Source organism: Balearica regulorum, chromosome 6, assembly GCF_011004875.1.
Source record: "Balearica regulorum gibbericeps isolate bBalReg1 chromosome 6, bBalReg1.pri, whole genome shotgun sequence".
Classification (NCBI taxonomy): domain Eukaryota; kingdom Metazoa; phylum Chordata; class Aves; order Gruiformes; family Gruidae; genus Balearica; species Balearica regulorum.
In genome coordinates, this window is record NC_046189.1 from 25009902 (window position 1) to 25027122 (window position 17221).

Here is a 17221-nt window from a genome sequence, read left to right on the forward strand (position 1 = left end):
CATCCTTGCTGTTCTTCTCTGAACTTTTTCAATCTCCACTACCCTTTTGGAGATGGGGGAATTAGAACTCTGGACAAGATAGAGGCACAGAATGGATTTAGATGTCATGATGATATTCTTGGTTCCTCTAGTAACAATACCACTCTACTACTATTTTTACCTCTGTGTAGCACCAATGTTTTCACAGACGTGCCTATTATAAGCTAGAATTTTGCTTCTGACCTGCTAACGATTATGTTACTGGTAGCATATCCCTTCCAGAAGGATTACATTATGAACTGGAATTTCAACTTGTCCAGAAAACTGTGTTTAGCAAGTCTTCAGAATTATTACCTTTCCAATGGGCAGAACACCAAATGTGTTTAGATTTTGCAAGACAATTGTTAAGTGATATTCTACATCCCGGACATAGGCCTTGCATAATTCTGAACCTGCAGAATAAGCTGAGCTTTCCCTACAGACTTTATGGATACAGCAAAAAAAAAAAAAAAAAAAATTGAACAAACAAACAAAAATATTTGAGATGAATGGGAAAAAGGAGTCCCTTCAACAGACCCAGTTTCCAGACACAGAGGTGTGCATACATCTGGTTAATGCTACTAATGAATTACCTCCCCAGCGCTCGTGTGGGAATTAATGGTTATTTTACAGGAGCCACCGCCATGGCAGTACACTGTTGTGGTCATTTCTTCACGGGTGAGAAGAGCCTGTATTTCCTCCTGGGAGGGCACAAACTCCCTTGTCTTTGTTCTCTTCAGGGAATCACTTATGAATTGTGCATACCTGTCTATTTCTGAGCCTGGAAAGAGGTCTTTTACCCTAATTGTAAAGAGAAGCAAAAAAACCCATTACACAGTGAACCAGAAAACACGCACATTACCATATAACTTGGACTAGCGTACGTAAAGAGTTCAGTAGAGATAGTGATGTCAAGTGCAACCACAGGAAGAATGACCCTGCTTATTTCCTAAACCATACAAGCTGCTTTTACTAGTCATTCTAAAGTATCTTCAGTGGCATTTCTCAGCAACATAGGAAATAAGCAGCTCAGACTTTCAGGAGTGTAGCACCAGCTGAAGAGAGCAAGATTAACTATCTCGATTAACAACAACAAAATCAAATGTAAAGTGTTTTTTTCTTTTTTTTTTTTTTTAACGTGCTGGCTGTGCTTGAGCCACTTTTCCAGTATTTTCCAGAATCAAGAAGGTAGAAAGTAGATGCTTGTACACGCTTCTCTTCCCTTCAAGGCCAGCAGTTCTAAGTATAACATCATCTGCAACTCCAGTGATAAAAACATGAAATGGCAACATGGAGTATTCCTCAGCATCTCTTAGAATCAGGCCCTGGATGTAGCTACTTGGTGTATTGGCACAAATTTCACCTCACTCTTTCCTAGCTTGGAAGGAATCAAATAGATTTTATCGATCTTTCTCATCATTAATGAATGGAGTGAGGCTACACGGCCGCAGCTCAGCCCCAATGCAGACTGCTTTGGAAAGTGCATTAGATGCTGAACATGAATTGGGAAGAAATGTAAATGATTTAATTCATGAAAACTGGAGGTTAAAGCTGATTAGAAACACAAATAGTAAGCATTACGTGCTTAGTTAAGCAAACAAATATTCAAAAATCATAAACTGGATTTACAGTATATCTGCTACTCCGCAGCACCCATTTTCCTTCTGGCAGTTGCAAGGTCATACATTTTTCAATGTATATGAAAGTATGGTCCTCACCTTTCCTGCAGGTTGAGAATGTTTATGCGGACATTAGCAAGCAGTAGGTAATCAGCTGTAAATCCACTTCTAACACAGTCTCATGGCAGTCTGTTTGGGTAGCCCTACTTTCCACATCCTTTCGACACAACAGATGGGTGGGCACAGGGGGGATTTTGAATACAACATAACAACTGGTAGCAAGAATTGTGCACAAAGCAAGGAGGTTGCAACACCACAGGAAGACGTTTGCACAGGAGGAGGGCAGGACAGATAAGTACACCAGGCAGTGGAAGATAAGCAGAGAGGAAGGAAACAGGCTGCAAATGAAAAGGACGTGTACCTTCTAAGGTGGAACTTGAGGTAGCGCAGAATCCCTCTACTGGGCAGGAAAGTGCAGCTCATGCATGACATCAGCTGCCAGTGGTGCAGGTTCCCAGTACTGTTGGGATGCGGCATGTGATTAGTTTGCTTGATTAGCTGACAGTACACTTCATCACGAAGGGGCTTTAAATCATGGCAGGTCTGCAGAATGCCTTGGATAATGGGTATGGGGTCAGACACTGTCTCGATTTCTTGAAGGGAGTTAAAGATCTTCACTGCTTCATCCTGTAAGCTGCTGTAACCCTTCTCCTGTTGCACTGGGGAATGATCACAAAGGTGACAAGAGGTGAGCATCTCCTTCATTTTCTACTGGCCTAGCAACACTACTAGTAACTGTACTAGTCTGTCACGGAAGAACAGCAACCTGAGCATTAGCTCATCTCCTGAACTTAAATTTATGCTCAAAATTCACGAATGCTTCCCCTTTAAATATGCAAATGGAGTTTTCATTAGTATTTGCCAACATCTAATTTGTCATCACTGTGAATCCATTTTTGGAAATGCTATGCAGAAAAGAAGAGTAATGTTTTTAAGGGAAACTAGCATAGAAATCTAGTTCAGGCTTCAGTGTCTGCAGATGAGATACCAAGAGACAGCTTTTGGCACCTCATCTGCAGACAGAGGTGAAGGGGTGGCAGAAAGTCATCTCTGTATAAACTGTCTCCTCACCTGAGAGCACCTATAAGGCAGAGGGTCACTAATGCAGTTAAGGCTTTAGGTGCCTGAATGCAGACACCGAAGCCTGGCTCACGTACTTCCAAAATTCTGTGTTGTGTATTAGCTTTGATCCCTGAGCCAACACAGAATTTTGGCAGATTGCTGCACCACAGATGCAGCTTTTACCTATTGCTTAGATTTCAAATGCCTACACCAACACTGGTAATGTCTTTTAATCACCTAAATGCCTCCTTTGAATTGCTCAGAAGGATGTGACATTACCATACTGCTGCAGGCTTGCAGTCTCCTTTGCGTGTCTCTGGGGCTGTAGGTCCTTCTGAATCTCCTATACAGCCATTGCTTCCCCAGTGGCCACGTGTTAATTGTACAATACAAATACACAGCCCTGTGGCAATAAGTTCCATGGTGTAAGTAGTTGCTCTGTAATTTTTCTGTACGTCAGAATTTGTTTTTTCTGTGCTTTTACTCTTACACTTAATTTAATCCTTGTATCATGAGAAACAGTGAGCAGTTACTCTTCTTTCACTTTCTCCATGACAGTCCTCTAGCCTTAAAAACTTATTTTCAAAGCTGAAGAGTCCTGCTTTATTTAGTCTCTTAATTGTAGGCAAGGCTTTCTATGCCTTTGATCATCTTTGGGTAGGTTTTTATTTCTCCCGTATCTTTGTTAAGATGTGGAAGGCCAAGCTGCATCTCATATTCAAGATGCAGGTGCATGATACATTAATACAGCCACACAAAGACTTCCTTTTTCCTTTTCTAAGCTTTCAAAACATTGCATTAGCTGTTTTGTTTCTGTGCTCAGCAGAAGAGTTGACATTTTCATAAAGCTATGTAAATTTGTGTTCACTTTCCTAAGCAGAACTAGATCACTCAGACCCACTGCTGCCTATGTGGCAGACTGTTTTTCCCATATACATTGCATATCCAGATTGAAATTCATTTCTGAAAAGATTTTGTGGCCCAGTCACTCCACATTAGAGATTCTTCTAAAGGAATTCAGCAGCACTTTTGTTTTCGTATGCCAGGCTGGAATCATCAGCAAATCACTTTGATTTTCTGGTGGCCCATCAAAGAGTCTAGCTCTCTTTCGTGTTCCTGAGGCATTTGAAGAAAGGATTCCTTTAATCTGGTTTTACAGCAGCTTTTGTATGAATACTATCCCTCTGCCAGTTGCATGATGTAATCCTGTTGCAGGATTCCCACTGAAACCATTTGCAACCCAGTTGCAGCTCAAGGATGACAGGCTGCACATCCCCCGGATGGATGATAAGCTGTCTGCCCCCATTTACGTTAAGATTCAGTGTTCTTAAGATATGAAGCAGTGGACACAGAACACATTATGGGTAGAGAAAGGGACTGCTCCCTCTCTCTGAACCCTTTGGGCTTCACTGCCCCAGCTGGACTTCATCTGCACAGAGAGACCTTCCAGACCACTTTTGTGCTGCTCAGGCTCCACACTGATCCTCAAAATGTGAGCGGATTCTGTCACTTGGGTAAAATACTTACAGTTGACACTAACATCTCCATACGGTAGTGGAAGCAATGGGGAATGCAAAGGGTGCTGGGTATATCGCAAGATTGGGTTCCTCCTATATGTCTGTTCCACAACTTCAAAGTTCATGCTGTTTTCCTGAAAAAAAGAAAAAAAAAAGTATTATCCTCAAGTGAGGACAGTCTTTCACAGTCTTTTCATTTAGGTTCGAGCTCAACCACCACCTTTATGTACGTTTCTGGAGGTCCATAGAGGAACTAGGTGACCAAAGCATAATTCACATATAAAAATTACTCTGTACATTATTTCTGAAAATTATACATAAGAATAGCTATGCTGGGTCATACCAAAGGTCACCAAGCACAGGATCTTGACTTCAAATGTGGCTTGCGGCCGATACCTAATGCATATAAAGTAGCATGTATAGCATGATTCCTCCCCAGTATATCCTTCAAACTTTCAACAGTAAATGGCTAATGGACTTTCTGACCACAGATCCACTATGTTTATTAAATAATGAGTCTGTCCTCCCTGAATTTGTCTAGTTGTACTACATGTGTTTACAGAATGGGCAATCAAAATGGACATGGTGTTCAAAATCTGAGCCTGTCACTATCACACACACTGGCATCACATTCTTCCACATTTTGTCCTATATTCCTTCCTTAACAATACTTAACATTCCATTTGTCCTTGAACCCTGACCTGAAGTTTTCCAAGATTCTCTACAGTCACTCCTAGCTCTTTCTTCCTGAATAGTTACTGTCTAATTGCATCTGCTTTAGAGTTCATCACAATATATATGTTTTACATATACATTTCTTCTGAAATATGCTTTGGTGTGTCTTTAATATGGTTTAATTTGCCACAGTTTCTGGAAAGACGCCTTTTCAAAAATTACTCCTGCTACAGTGGCAAAATTTCTGCTATTTTGAAGGACATTTTCTTTCCCCACTTTACTCTGCCCTTTAACCACACCAGCCTAAGGTACAAAGAGGAATTCAGGGTACAGCAGAGGCACATGGCTGGTAGGAATGGCAGTTTCTCTATTTGTGTCTGGAGGATGCTTAGGAGAGGAAAGGATGAAGCAGGGACTTGCAAATGCTTGATGGTGTCATCTGCATGCAATTTGTAATTGCACATAGTTGTAGCCTAGACCTATGCAGATCAGTTAACATGCTAATTCAAAATAAAATTCACATAAGATTTGGTTATTTAGTTGCACAGTCATTTAGGTTTCTTTTTTTTTTTCCTCTTTTTTATTCCCCCTCTAAGACTGTAATGCCGTTTCTTGCCACATCCTCCGCAATGACTGGGTAAGGCCAGTGGTGATCTGGCTGCTCCCAGCTCCCTTGGGAATTAGCATGATGCCACCTACCCTGATGTCACGAATTAGTTGCTGTGTAGGTGTTTCTATGGGAACTTTGCTGTCAATGACACCTTGAATGGCAGAAGCCCAGCGCATAGCTTCATTCAACAGCTTCGTGTACAGTCTGTAGGAGTGCTTCCGCCCATGGACAATTATGTTCCAATAGCCTGTGGAGACACAAAGAAGCTGGAAGGTGAAACTTGCTTCCATGTTACTTCTCTTTCTGTCTGTAGCATGTGGCTGAGGAAAACCCTTGCTGCTTTGACAGCAACATATGGTGTGTCTGCTTAAAAGTGACGAGGTAGACAGTAACGTCCCCCATTCCCAAAACATACTTATCAGCAGGAAGGTCCCAATTCAGGTTTTGGTACAAGGACACCTTTCCAAGATAGGAGTATCTTGCAGTGTAACATGAATACTTCCCTACCAACCAGGCTGCTCGCTTTCAGAGACAGGGTTTGGGCTACACTGTCCTATTAATCACTCAGAAAATGACCACTCTAAACACAGCACCCGATTAGATTGCCAAATCAATTCTCCTAACTTTTAAAAATAATGTGTTTGACATAAACTGAGAGAACAGGTCAGGGCAATGACAATTCACTCTGCTAAAGGCAAGAGTATCTCCATCAAGAGTGAGGGACTTAATGTCCCTTGCTCACTACTCTCTGGCCCTTTGCAAGTCTCTTACAGTTTCTGTGGGGAAAGATGTTTGCAGCCAGGCACAGCCTCAGATAACATCAGGACTACCTTCTCAACATGCCACACCATTACATTCCTGCACTGTCCCCTCTTCAGGCAACTCCACACATGGGAAGACTGCTCACTAGTGCTTTCTTCCCCTTCTTACCTGTGTCTTTGAAGACCCTCTCGTCGGGCTGCACTACGGAGCAGAGACTATTGAGCACAAGTGTGCCAAGCTTGGCAGCTGTGCGCTCAGATGACTTGTAATAATCAAGGGCAGTGTTTGTCAGAACAAACCAGCGTTTCTTCATCTTCAGAGAGGACATCTTGTTGCTGCTCTGAACCTCTTTATGAAGCCAGCCTAGCACAGGAACACAAACATGTCAATGGTTGTCTTTCACCGCCACAGCAATCCTGTCTCTTGCCTTGTGGCGCTCTAAATCTGGGACCAGAACTCCACTTCTCTGCAAAAGGCTCATGCTGGGACCTACCAGCTCTGCTTTACTGGCCATAGCAGTATCCTGCACAGTCACTGTAAGAAATTAGCCCAAAATTTTCCACAGAGCTGTTCTATCCTTCAGCTCTATGTATTTTTTATCAATGATCTGCAGTTTGCTATAACCATGAGGGCATCTTCTATTCAGGATGCTTCCCTCACGAGTCACAAGCATCTGAATAAATAATTTACAATTCGTTCTTCCAAAGAGATGCCAAATACCTATCCAAACCTAAGTGGAAGAGGTTTGGCGATACACGTCTTCTAGTAGAAAGATCTGTAAGCATTACATGCATCTCTTCCTCCCATGGTCAGGAAAAATAATTTCTTTCTCATTTTAGATTCCTCACAGAAGAACAAAAAAAGAAAAAAAAAAAAGAAAACTCAATACTATAAAAGAAAGAAGGACAGTCTGTGTTGCTAAAGCTGTCAGAAAGACAATTTTCTATTCGGAGCTGTAAAAAGCAATGTCCACCCACAAGGCAAAAACTTCAAAGAATGTGGGACTGAGCCCAGAGGTTCCATATAAAGAAAAGATAGAGACACAGACCTTCCTGAATACATGCCTTTGTGGCTCCCCTACTGTCACACAGATGTCTTACTGTGAAGTGCAGAGCATACATTGACTTTGCAAAGAAGCATTCCTTTTTTTCTTTAACTAATGAACAATATGAGATAAAAGAAACTGTTGCCTTGCAATTAAATATTTTTAATTTAAGGTACTCAAACTATTGTCTGATAATCTGCTTTATATCATTCGATCTCCTGGAAATGTTTAAGACTAGGATGGAAGGCTTATGCCATTTTTTAGTGACCCTTTTCTTCCTGTCGTTCTGCCCTACCGTGACCACTCTCAGACCTTTATTCCCTCATAGATACTTTCTAGAAGATGTGAGGCAATTTGCTCACCCATGGGCTCAACCTCAAAGAATTATTCTCACCTTATTATGTCTGCTAGACTCAGGTTAGTTTGTTTAGCTGAGGATAGCAGCAATCCCACAAAGATCTCTCTCCCTCCCTCTCTACATGACAGGTGTCAGAAGAACAGAACTTTCTGAAAACAAAAGCTGCAGTGTCATGTTATAATCAGTCTAAACCAGCTGCTCGTACACAGCAGCCATGCTTCCTCCTACTCCCTGACAGCATTTGCTGGACATGCTGAAGTAGCCTATGGAACTAACATCAGAAAACTAAATGTGTAAAGACTTATTTTTTTCCAGCTTTAGCTTTCTGAATCCACTTGCCAGGGAATTAGGTAAGAGCCAGTGCCAGCACAACACAGGACGTGGCAAGCAGCAGGCAGGAACGTGGAAAGGGGCAGAGAATGATTGTTCTGAGAGAGCAGCTAAACCCTAGATTGGATTAGCTACAATCAAACCTCCCCCTCAGATTATAAATGGAAGACAAGTTTCACATGCCGTAACCTCATGCATTTCCTTTTACCTCTCACAAGGAATTCCTGGCCATCAACCTTAGATTCGCCTTTTGGTTTCTGCAGCAGGGAGATCCAGTGATGCATCTCTTCAGGGGTGTCACTGTTGCAGTGAATCACTCGATTTGCTGTGATGATCACAAAAGAATTTGGTCTGCCAGAAAATAAAAGCATTAAAATTGGTCGTAACCATATAAATAACTCACAGCACACCCAGAGCCATGTCATCTCCCTTCCCATAAATAATGCAGAAAGGTTCTCTGAATACAAACTACAGAGAAGTGTAGAAACACTTAAGAGCATCTTCAGTGCAGCTGGTCTGCAAACTGGTGAATGCAGAGACCAGATAAATGGAATTAAACATATTTCAAAAGCTATTTCCAAGACTAGAAAACACTAATTAGCTAATGACCAGCTGTAAAATGTCCTGAGTTCACGAGCAAAGGACTTTGTTCCACCCTCTGATTGGACTGAACTAGTGCTAGTACCACTGGGCTGAGCTAGTACAGCCATTCTCGTACTTATTAAAACTAGTGATGCAGTAGCAAATGTAGGTCCCAGCAGGGTCAGCTAAAATTGGTTGGAGATTGGTTTTAAAAAGAATGAGCTGGTCCTGATAAAACAGAGGAAAAACTATTACATTGCTCCTAGATGAATTTGCCCTTCTCTTGCAACAGACAAATGTGTCCTACCAAAAGAAAAGTCACAATTCTGCACAGCATTGATGCTTTACAGGAAAATAGAAAAATAAAAGTATGACCAGTTCCAAGAGGATAGACTCAGAAAGCTTTGAAAGTAATCATGGATTTCTATGACAAAACAAGAGAAGATGAAAAGTGGAATGCAAGTGTGAAGCAAAAGGTAAAAGGTACAAATCAAGCCAGTGCATAAACCTATGGAATATAAAAATAAACTGCATAAAAACCTTGGCTGAAAAATAAGCATTTTCCTCAGAATTTGTTTAACATTGATTCAAACATTGATACTCCAGAATAGTGTATCTCAGCAGATGCATGGATAAATTTTGTCTGTTCAGCTTATTACTTGTGCCTAGCTTTTTACTGGGACACAGATTAACTATAAAGAGTCCAGGCTGAGAACTGGTTAAAACATTTTGATGAACGAAATCTTAGTTTGCTACCAAGATATGCATTTTCTAAACTAGTAATCCCAAAGTCTCGGCAACCTGTGTGAGAAAATACCAGACCACAGAGTAAATAACTTAATAGCTAACATTTTACTTCAGCGCTGTAGTGAGAAGCTTTGCCCTGGCTGAACCTGTTAACACTGTAGCGAATAATTACATGTTAATGTAAAGTGATATGAAATGTCCCATAATCTCTTCTCTGAAACTAACCAATCTGTGAACTAAAGGTCTGTGCTCTGTTGCATTGCAAAGATTTCAAGAAGAGTACAGATTTTTTTTTTAATTCATCCATTATTCTTCCACAATGTTGTTGTTGTTTTCCCTAAACTTACAAGATTGAGTTGAAATTACACCGCTGAAAAACTGGAAGTACTGCTTTTGCTGGACATTTTTGCTCAGTGTTAATAATAGGTTAAACTATAATTTCTTGACATTGAGATTATGCTGTTCCCACTTTTAAGATGGAAAGGAGTATCTAAATTTTCACTGAAGAAAATATACTTGTGCACTTCATGCTGTGAAGTGCATAGCTTGAAACAACCTGAAGACTTCAGTTGAGTTTATTTGGTTGGAGATAAATTCTTATGAGTTTAAACAAATGCAAACCCCGATCAAAACCTGAAGCTACCCACAAAACTATGTCAGAGAGTTTCTAATCTAAGAGATGGTGAGATTGCTGTACCTACCTATCAGGATTGTCTGAGGCACAGACAGAGTCAATAAGCCCAACATCCAGGGTTCCCTGTACAGTGAGAGAGACATAGATAACAGGAATTGCTTGCATCTGAAATTACAGACATTCTCCTTCATGAATAGGATCGGAACTGAAAACATTCTTCTGAATTCTAATAGCTTCAGTAGAAATGAACATATGAGAAAGGCATGAGTGAGTCATCTTTGCTCCCTAAACAGCAGGAGAAGATGGGCAAGGGCTCCACAGGACTGGAGGAAAAAAAAGAGCTACAAATTTCCAGAGATCATTATGAAGGTCTAAAACAACCTCTGCCTCCACATCTCAGTACTAGCAAACCACACAAATACCCTGTTCTTCCCAACTGCGTGTCTTCTGTCCGGAATAACTGTGATCCAGACTAGTCCCATAATCGCATCCAAAGACATTTTATCTGCATGAGGCAGTGCCCTCTCCCCTCCAAACCAAAGAGGAGAGCCACTGGTGATCAAACTGACCCACCCACTGCGACCACTGTGTTCCCCACTGCTTACCCTCTTTTCTGTCAGCTTTGCTGTTTCTTTATAAAAATCACCCAACTTTCTTATACTGCTCATGAACTACAGCACTGCAAGTGCTGGAAAAACATGCACAAAACAGTTAAACACAGAGGGCTCTAAATATGCCCACAGACTGGTTGCACAGTAACTTACCACAGCATTCTTTGGATTGGCCTGTTCATCTTGCATTTCCCTCAGCTGCTGCGCTGTAGCGCTGTGTACTCGGCTCAGGACATTAAACCAACCGCTGGCAATCAAAACAAGACGCTAAGTTAAGATTTGAGTTGGGAAGCTAGCTCTAGAATATGATCAAGGAACCTGGAAAGCTGCCTGTGGAAAAATTTCTTCATTCACTATTTCCTGAAGACTATGCTACAAAATACCTCTTGGGCTGATCATACCAGCCTCTAATGTCTTCCTTCCTCATTTATCCATGAAAATTCTGTGCACGTTCTCCAACCCACTGACAGCTGCTCCTGCAAAATCCAGTCTTCTACTTGCTATTCAAGGAACTGTAAGCAGGCAGTGGCCTTACCAGGGAGCACATGTCAGCAGACTGAGAAGAGCATTCTGCAGTTGTAAAGACAGGGTCAGTTGGGAATCTTCCTGGACTAGAGTCCTAGAGACGTCTGGGAGCCTTCTTAACTAGTGTGTCTCTGAGCCGCTCATAAACTTGAAAGTCATATGGCTGTCAATTAATCATGGGGTTTTTTTATAAGTTAATTTGGAGTTATTTGCCTGTGAAAGGACTTCTTGTTACAGACATATCTGGAGGCTAATTTCTGCTGCAGAACAAGCAGATTCTTATCTGCAACTTCCAGTGAGATCAACAAACATCTAGACTTCATGGAGGATTCTCAAACTGAATACTCTACGACATCTGCTGATCTGCCCTTTGCTAGTGCAAGTGTTGGTGCTTGCTTCTCCCTGAGAACAGAGACTGATACGGCATTGACAGAGGCCACATTTGGTTTACGCTTGCTCTAGCAATTCTGCAATGTTATCTTAGGACATGCCTATTCCAGTTGTGGAAGTTCTGAGTTAAGAATTTACTCAGCTACTGCCCCTTGAATTTGCCTGTTCCTTGTTCATGTGGTTGTTCTTTAGTCTATTTCTGTTAATTTATTTGCATCCAAACACTTTCCCCTTTCCTCTCCCTTCACCCAAATGAAACAACAGCAGTCCCTAAATAACTTCACAGAATCAGATTAAAGTAGATCAGAGAAACAGTTACACTGGCTGGGCTGAGAGAGCAGAAGCCTTGGTAAGAGTGGGAAAAGTAGGAAGACATGAGCATGCTTTGCATAGCCAGAACAGGTTGTCCAACCTGCCCTTAAACAACTGATTCCCACTGCCTGGCCAGGACGCCAAGAAGGAAGGACATGAGTCATTTGTTTGCTTTGCACTGGGAAGATTTTATCAGATGACACTACAGACTCTGATAAGCTGCAGCCTTTTCTCTGTCTCCTGGATAAAACCCAGCTGCTCTTGCAATCATTTACAGACAACATGAATAGACTTTTTGTTTGATTCAAGATTCCATTTAATAAATAAATCAGCTATTAGATGTTCCAGTTTATATTAAAGTTTTGTGTGTCTCCTGAAATAACCCTCAAATTCAGCATGCTCACAGCCACATAAGAAGGTGACAGTCCCGTGACTGACCGATAGGCTGAACCTCCATCTCAGTAGCTGCAACAAAGAGTCCCCAAAGTAGGTGTGGTACCTCCCAGTAAGCACAAAATGACACTCTGGAACAAATCCCCTCTTTTCTCCAGCAAAATGGAAGTGATTATGTTTCCCGAGCTCTCCCACGAGTAGTTGGGTCAGACCTGCACTGAATGAAGAAACCTAACAAAATTCCCTCTTATACCTGGCATCCTCTGGTGACTCCGCGACAATGTGATACACTCTGTCTTCTGTCACAATGTCCAAGGCATTCTCCTTTTCATGAATGTCCACAATCTCCCTGGAACACAGCAAATCACAAGAGCCAAAACTGAAAACCTTTCACAGGCATAAATTCCATCTGGCCATTTTTTCACATCACACCCTTCCCCATACAGAAGGGAAATCACTGGTGCAGATGGCTTCTAACTCTGACAGAAATACAAAATTCCTCTAATACACATTAAGACTTTTAGGGTCCCCTTAAAAAGATCTGTACGTTTAATCTATTACAAAAGCAGAGCTTAAGGCGTTAAATGGATTTTCTTCAAGACACCAGCAGACTAGATGGAAGAAGAGATAACAGGGGGGTTGATAAAGAAGGCTGTTTACAAAGTGGGGTGTGCCACTCTTTTGAGCTCTTTACAGGCCCACATAATGCTAATAAGGCAACTATTCTCATTTCTTACAGCAGCAGGAGCTGAGGAATTGGCTGTGGCAGCAAAAAGAGCATTGAGGGCTCAGGAAAAGGCATAGTACGTGCTGCCAGATTCAGATCCCACTGTGAGCTTCATACCACCTCTGTGAAATGCCTGGAGAAGCCAGGAAACAGATGGAGTCAGGGTAGTGGAGAATGCATGGGGTATGTACTTAATTAGCCCCTCTTGGTCTGGCTCCATCTATGGCTTGGAAAGAGCTTCTGCAGATTATGAAATGCAAGACTAGAAAAAGAACTACCAAGTAATTCCAGACTCCCTCCAGAGTAAAACTAGCTCTAATTGTCTTTTCCTTCCCTTGTGTTTGTGATTCTCTTAGCCCTATGGGGGATACACAGGCCAATGAACTGGCAGCACTGGACACGTCATTATTGATTTAGAGAGTGAATACTAGGGATCAGAAGGATTTATTTCATCACTCACTTTGCCCTTCTGATATCAATTGTCCCCTTCAGCTTTTCCTCACTATCATTCTCAAAGTACATCAGCTTGGATTCTCGAAGCACAAACCAACGGCGTTTCCAGTTGCGGCGTGAAAGTGTTGACATGCCTCCACCTTTTTTATAGAGCCAGCCTGACTTCAGTGCCTCTTGCTTGGTGCGGAACCACATGAAGGCCTCGTTCTTCAGAACACACCAGCGCCGCCTCCATGGGTTCATGAGACCTCCTGCAAAGCGAGGGAGCAAGATTTCATCAGACATGCAACAAGAGCCATGTTTCCATTCTGATCCTGTTTCATGGGCACTTAAGTTGCCACTTCAGTTCCTACATGAAACAAAGAAGCTGAGGGAGAGAAACGAGGTTATGATTAAGTTTGGACAGAGGAAAACCGAACAAACTACTGAAACAAACAGAAAATACAGAAATATATGCATTACTCAAATATTTTTATATTGTCTTCAGTTTTGTAGCTCAGAATGAGTCATTTAAGCCCATATCAAGTGGGCACTATTAGGTTTCAGTGGCAAAGATATCCAGTCTAATTCCCTGACACCCACCTCCTAGCTCTTTGGTTTAGTTGCTTGTTTTAAATAAAAGAAGAAAAAAAAAAAGAGAAAGTTAACAGAGAACTAAGAGCAGATGAAGATGGTGATTCTGGAGAAACAGAAGAGGAAAGCGGGTTTCCTGGATTCCATCCTTCCATGGTTTTGGCTAAAGCCGCTTACCCTTCATGTAGAGATAGCTGTGAAAATAGGGTGGTCCTGAGCCATTGAAGATCGTGACCCGTCCATTACAAAACTCTTCATCTGTATCAATGTAAACATCCACTTCTTCTTCACTGTCCAGAAACTAAAAAGAAAAGAAGAAATACAGGCTACTTGGGTTCTCCTCGTCGCAGGAGGATCAGAACAAAGTAACGCGGCTAGAGAAGTCACATGATCAGAAGGTGCAAAACTGCGTATACTCCCTTTATTAAAAAAACCCAGTGCAGTAAAACTAGAGGCAGCTTACCCATTAATGCCTAAAGCAAGTCTCCAGAGCATGGAATTTTCATACCAGAAAGGAGAGTTACATTCAGCAGTGGACATGGCTAGAAACTCCACTTACCTGCAGTAACAAACCTTCCTGTTTCAAGGCAGAGCCCACAGTCCGAAATATAATTTAATGGGATTAAGAGAGAATTTTTCATTTTGGAGGATTTTTCTGGCAGACAGGTCAGGATGATGGACAAGATGGAGTACTAATCTAACCCCAACAAGGGAATGTCTTGTTTTGGGTTGATTAGGAAAAAAAAAACCACATTCCAGGATGTGGAATGAACCCTAAAAAGAAAGATCTAGACTACTGAACTAATAGTACTGTATTTACTCATTCCTGTTCTCAAACTGGATAATGGCCCTCAGCCATAAGAAAGTACTTCACACACAAAATCCCAAATTACGCTATAATTTCCTTTACCTTAAATACAACTTCCTTTGATCAGCTTTATTAATTTAATACTAATGAAGGCATCTCCTTAGACCATTTCCTTCCTCAAATGCATGTTGCTTCTTTTCACTTCTCCTTTCTGCCCTCAATCTGTGACCCCTTTGTGCTCCAGTTTTGTCTCATTCCTGTTCCTCATTCATTCTCCCTCTCTTGCCATTAAGTTTCAAAACACAGGTACTCTTGGATCAGCAGCTACTGATGGCATCTTGACCCAAGCTGCTGTTATCTCTTCCTGTGGCTCATGCCATGACATAGTATGAACCGGATTTTTCATGAGTCTTACTCACTGAGTAGCCCAATAACCCTCCACTTCTGTTTACATTTTAAGAATTGTAGAAACTCACCTAGGCTATGACAGAATGATGCATGACTTGAAGATTACCTGACAGTGATCTGTGAGTATCTGCCCACAGAGAAGGTACCTTTACTTAAGCAGATGACATCATAAAAAGTTCTGATGGCTGGCAGCTGACATTAGGGAAATGCAAATGGGAAAAATCATGCATCCTTTTAAGAAGGATCACAATCTGCCATTGGAAAACAATAGCAAAGGAAGTAAATTGAATTCCTTAAAAGAGAAAAAAATCATTTTCTAAAAGATATTTTATAGTTCAGGTCTCTATTCTCAGGGACATCTTTTATCTGAAGTATTTTTATAGCTGTCATTGGCTTCACACCTGGACTCCTCACAATCTTACGTGGGCTTATCTGACATCCTGTTCTGTAAGGGGATTTATGGTTGCATTATTAAGCAGCTAGCCTGAGGGCACTCAGGAAGCCCAGAGCCTAGTGTGGGATCTAAGCTGAGATGCTTCGAGTGCGAGGCAAATAGCTCAGCTTTACTACCCTGTCACTCTGCCTGCGGTAGGAATGAAAAGGTTCAGTGGTCTTGGTTGTGTGCACCGGGACCCAGCCTGGATCAGCATAGTAATTTCTTCTAGCCTTAGAACAATTTAACTTGTACATGGTGGCTGAAAATAAACCCTTGACTCTGAACTGTAACAGGACTAAAACAAGAGAAGTTTTAGTGATGGAAACAAATCAAACCCCAGCCTTTCAGATTTCCTCTTGTGATTGTCCACTGGAAGCTGAGGCTACTTCTGTGAAACCTCTCTAAGGCAGAACATAGACCTACAAGATACTAGTTGCCCACTTTCAGTTTTCCTAAAGGGTGTTACACTAAAAGATGGTGATGGAAACAATCTAAAATAACCTACGTACACATGTGCTAGCTTGTGTACCAGTAACACTGGACAGTCACAAGCCCTCTGGCCTTCAGCCCATCTATGACTCTTTTTTTCAAGCTGATTCTTGATGTAAGAGAGAGTTATATAGTAGTGGCAATACCCAGAGCAAGCAGGCATACAGTAAGAAGGTGAGGATGTTATAAAAATCAACAAAGTCACGCTGATGTCCGTAAAAGGTGAAGGGAGGGATTCTTACCGAGTCCAGGCTGCCACGGTTGGAGTCCAGGCTGGTACCGTGGGAGTGTCTCAGATCTTCCTCACCGTTCAGAGGCTCAGCTGAGGCGCTACCTGCATCTCCACAGCCATCAAACTCCTCATGGTCGTAGTCAGACTCCACATCGGCGGGGGGAGTGTAAATCGGCTCTCCCACCTCTCCACTGTTACTCCTCTGCGTATCTGAGACAGCGCTGTAAATGCTTTCTGCTGGGTCAGATAGAGCTCTCTGCTCCTTGGGGCCAGTGGTTCTTTCTGCAGGTTGTCCTTGAGCAGGGACAACCTCTCCCAGTCCCCTTTGGAGAAGTGAAAGGCTTGTGTCCACACTTTCCTCTGTGTAGTTATCGCTGTTTCTTGTGCTGTGCTGATTCAAGACCACCAAACTGGAAGTTGGCCGTCCTTCATCATCAGCATGAAAACCCTCATCCACTTCTTCTTCAGCCAGTGGTGCCACCAGGCTGCAGTCCATGTTGAGTGTCCCCTCACTAGAAAGTGAGCGCTCCAAGTTCTGCACACTTTCATCCAGATTGCCAAAATCCAGCAGGTCCAAGAACTCCTGGGCAACCCTAGATGCCTCCTTTTCCAGCCTCTGGATCTCTTCTTCTCGCTGCCGATTGATTTCATTCCTGGTGTTTTCACAGATGATAGACATGTGATCCTTTTTCTGCTGCTGCAACTTCTCGATCTCCTTCTCCAGTCTTAAGATCTCCTCCATCTGACGTCTCTCTTCTTCTTGCAGGGGAATATCTACCTCCTCAGTGTTTACTGCTTCCACCTTAAAGAATTTAAAACAGTGTTAAAGCAGTTCCTTCAACCTT

General features: G+C 42.1%; 1 protein-coding gene across 5 annotated transcripts in view; it reads right to left on the minus strand.

The window, feature by feature from the left end:
- Positions 1-17221, minus strand: part of LOC104633459 (unconventional myosin-X-like) — a 97305-nt gene that overhangs the window by 7266 nt on the left and 72818 nt on the right. For all 5 annotated transcript variants that reach the window (XM_075756854.1, XM_075756851.1, XM_075756852.1 and 2 more), the window contains 12 exons: positions 16387-17178; positions 14181-14304; positions 13438-13681; positions 12504-12599; positions 10784-10877; positions 10087-10142; positions 8265-8407; positions 6492-6686; positions 5651-5808; positions 4287-4410; positions 2059-2356; positions 612-819 (listed from right to left, as the gene is read on the minus strand). In XM_075756854.1, the coding sequence (XP_075612969.1) occupies positions 612-819; positions 2059-2356; positions 4287-4410; positions 5651-5808; positions 6492-6686; positions 8265-8407; positions 10087-10142; positions 10784-10877; positions 12504-12599; positions 13438-13681; positions 14181-14304; positions 16387-17178 (2532 nt within the window). The remainder of the gene's footprint in view (positions 1-611; positions 820-2058; positions 2357-4286; positions 4411-5650; positions 5809-6491; positions 6687-8264; positions 8408-10086; positions 10143-10783; positions 10878-12503; positions 12600-13437; positions 13682-14180; positions 14305-16386; positions 17179-17221) is intronic.